This window comes from Mercurialis annua, linkage group LG3 (assembly GCF_937616625.2).
Source record: "Mercurialis annua linkage group LG3, ddMerAnnu1.2, whole genome shotgun sequence".
Classification (NCBI taxonomy): Eukaryota; Viridiplantae; Streptophyta; class Magnoliopsida; order Malpighiales; family Euphorbiaceae; genus Mercurialis; species Mercurialis annua.
Genome location: NC_065572.1, coordinates 31,852,413 through 31,855,861, shown reverse-complemented (window position 1 = coordinate 31,855,861; position 3,449 = coordinate 31,852,413). Strand labels below are relative to the sequence as shown.

At 43.1% G+C, this 3,449-nt stretch overlaps 1 protein-coding gene across 1 annotated transcript; it reads left to right on the top strand.

The window, feature by feature from the left end:
- Positions 1-2,663, top strand: LOC126672493 (uncharacterized). The gene is made up of 2 exons (XM_050366443.1): positions 1-370; positions 1,243-2,663. Exons 1-2 carry the CDS (start codon positions 1-3, stop codon positions 2,661-2,663), a joined length of 1,791 nt encoding a protein of 596 aa, XP_050222400.1.
- Positions 2,664-3,449: the final 786 nt, after the last annotated feature.

Genomic DNA, 3,449 nt, shown 5'->3' with positions numbered 1-3,449 from the left:
ATGGATACAGACCGAAGTTGGATGTATAGACGGCTCCAGGGCGGGTTGCTATACCCAGGCTTTACCGAGCGCGTGCAAGAGTTTGTTAATTTCGCTTTACACCATCCCGCGTGTATGAGTGGGCCCCAGATTAAATGCCCTTGCCCTAAGACAAGATGTAAAAATACGAGTTATCGAGACGTCGAAACGGTGAAACTACACATTCTGCAGAAAGGGTTTGTGGCAGATTATCAAGTGTGGGTTTTTCATGGGGAGGGAAATGTTTTAAATCCCCGTCCCGTTGCACAGCTACCGGAGTATGACGTTGACATGGAAAATGAGGGGGGAGACGACTTCAGCTCCGTTCAGAGAATGGTTATCGATGCTACAGGTAGGGGTGTAAATGAACTGAGCCGAGCCGAGATTTGGAGTGTTCATGTTCGGCTCGTTTAGCGAACAAGGTGTTCATGTTCGGTTCATGTTCAGTCGAGCTTTGAACAAAGTGTTCATGTTCGGTTCGTTTAAATTTTATAGTGTTCATGTTCGGTTCGTGTTCAGCTCGTGTTCGTTCGTTTAGCCGCTAAACGAACAAGTTCACGAACGAGCTCACGAACGAGCTCGATAAGTACTAAACGAGCTCGCTCACGAACGAGCTCGCTCACGAACAAGCTCGCGAACGAACTCGATAAGTACTAAACGAGCTCGTTCGTGAGCCCGCTCGTTTAGTGGATAAACGAATGAACACGAACTTTTAAACGAACAAACACGAATATGAGCTGAATAAATTAAAAACAATCTAATCGAACTCGTTCACGAATATGAGCTAAATAAATTAGAAACATAATTATACAAATTAATCTAGATTTGAATTAGTTCACGAACACCTAATCGAGTTTCTAAACGAGCTTGTTCGTGAACTATATACGAGCTCGTTCACGAACTTGTTTACGAACTCTTAGTCGAGCTCGTTCACGAGCTTGTTCATGAACTCTTATTCGAGCTGTTCGCGAACATAAATGAGCTGAACACCACTATGTTCATGTTCGGCTCGTTTATATTATCGAACATAAAATCAAGTTCGAGCTCGGTTCGTTTAGAATACGAACGAACATAAACCGAGCTCTTGTCGAGCCGAACACCGAGCTGCTCGCGAACGGCTCGGTTCATTTACACCCCTAGCTGTCGGTCCAGAAGTAGTGTTCACGGAGGAGGAACCGAATAACGAAGCTAAACATTTTTATGATATGATGCGTGCGGCCGAAGAACCTGTATTCCTCGGTAATAGCAAACACTCTCCGTTATCTGCGGCTGTTAAAATGTTGGACATCAAATGTCGTCACAGTGGCTCAGTAGCTTTAGTAGATGATGTGACCGAATTTATACAAGAGCTACTCCCAGAGGAGAACAAGATGCCAAAGAACTTTGCCGAAATAAAGAAGATGGTTAGAGGTCTTGGGTTGCCGGTCAAAGTTATCGATTGCTGTTTGCGCAACTGCATGATTTACTGGGGGTCAGACGCGGATTTAACGCGATGTAAAATTTGCGATCACGAACGGTGGAAACCGCCCCCTAAAGGAAATTCTGTGAAAAGACGAGTTAACGTCCCTTATAGGAAAATGTTTTATTTTCCTATAACTCCGAGACTGCAGAGACTGTACGCTTCTAAAGCCACCGCCAAGCATATGACGTGGCACGCAGAACACGAAATGGTTGATGGAAAGATGTGTCACCCGTCAGACTCCCCAGCATGGAAACATTTTAGTGAATTGCATACAGAGTTTGCGGAAGAAGTTCGAAATATTAGACTAGGCCTGTGTACTGATGGGTTTCAACCATTTGGGGCCTTCGGGCAGAATTATTCATCATGGCCAGTAATTTTGACACCCTACAATCTCCCCCCATGGATGTGTATGAAAAATGAGTTCATGTTTTTAACTGTTATTGTCCCTGGGCCTCGAAATCCTAAACATCAAATGGATATTTTCCTGCAGCCGTTGATAGCTGAGCTGAACCACTTGTGGGAATTTGGAGTCCGGACATTTGACGTGCACAGGCGACAAAATTTCCAATTGAAAGCGGCACTTATGTGGACGATTAATGATTTTCCCGCTTATTCTATGTTATCTGGCTGGAGCACATCTGGGAGACTAGCTTGCCCACACTGCATGGAAAATACAGATGCTTTCACGCTTAAAGGGAGTAGAAAACAGTCGTGGTTTGATTGTCACAGGAAGTTCTTGCCTCGTGGTCACATATACCGGCGTAATACCACTGATTTCCGAAAAGGAAAAACCGTAAATAAAGAATTCAGTCGGACGAAAACCGGTGAAGAATTGTTGGCAGAGGTGGACCATTTGGGGTTTATGAAGGCATATGAAATTGGGGCTGGGACAAATAATGCGGCGAAGTCGACAGATTATGGTTGGAATAAAAAAAGCATCTTCTGGGATTTGCCGTATTGGAAAACGAATCTCATTCATCACAATCTCGATGTCATGCACATTGAGAAAAATGTATTCGACAACATTTTCAATACTGTACTAAATGTTCCCGGGAAAACAAAGGACCATGCAAAATCTAGAGAAGAGTTGAATGACATATGTGATCGGCCTGAGTTAGCAAAAGACCCGATTACTGGGAGATTTCCTAAGGCGCTGTATGCTTTGGATAAGGACGGAAAATAAGCTTTACTTGAGTGGATTAAGTTAATAAGGTTTCCAGATGGCTACGCGTCCAACTTGTCCAGATGTGTCGATACAGTCGGTCTGAAAATGCATGGAATGAAAAGTCACGACTGCCACATTTTTATGCAATGAGCTATTACCGAAGGAAGTATGGGAGCCTTTAACAGAGTTGAGTATCTTCTTTCGTGAGTTAACTTCCACGTCTCTAACAGAGAAAGATCTAGATTGTATGAGGCTGGAAATCCCAAAGATATTATGCAAGCTGGAGCGTATTTTTCCGCCCAGCTTTTTTGACTCCATGGAACATCTACCTGTACATCTTCCGTACAAAGCTATGATTGCGGGTCCGGTTCAGTATCGCTGGATGTATCCATTTGAAAGGTAATGTCACTGAAGTTTCTCAATTCTGTGTATCAGTATATTAACATGTAATATATACTAATTATGACTTGTGGAATCAGATATTTGAGAAAACTGAAAAAAAAAATCGACAATAAAGGGAAGGTGGAAGGAAGCATCAGTAGCGGATACTTGAATGAAGAAACCGCAAAATTTGCAGCTTATTACTTTTCAGAAGGTGACCCAATGGTGCCTGAGCGGCTGCAAAGGAATGAAGTTTGTGACATTGAAGTCGATGACGATTTAGACAGACTATCTATTTTCAAGCCGCACGGGCAATCAGTGGGTGCGTGTCGCAAGAGATATCTTGAAGAAGCTGAGATTGTTGCTGCCCGGACATATGTTCTGTTGAATTGTTCAGAAATTGAAAATTACAGAGAGTAAGCT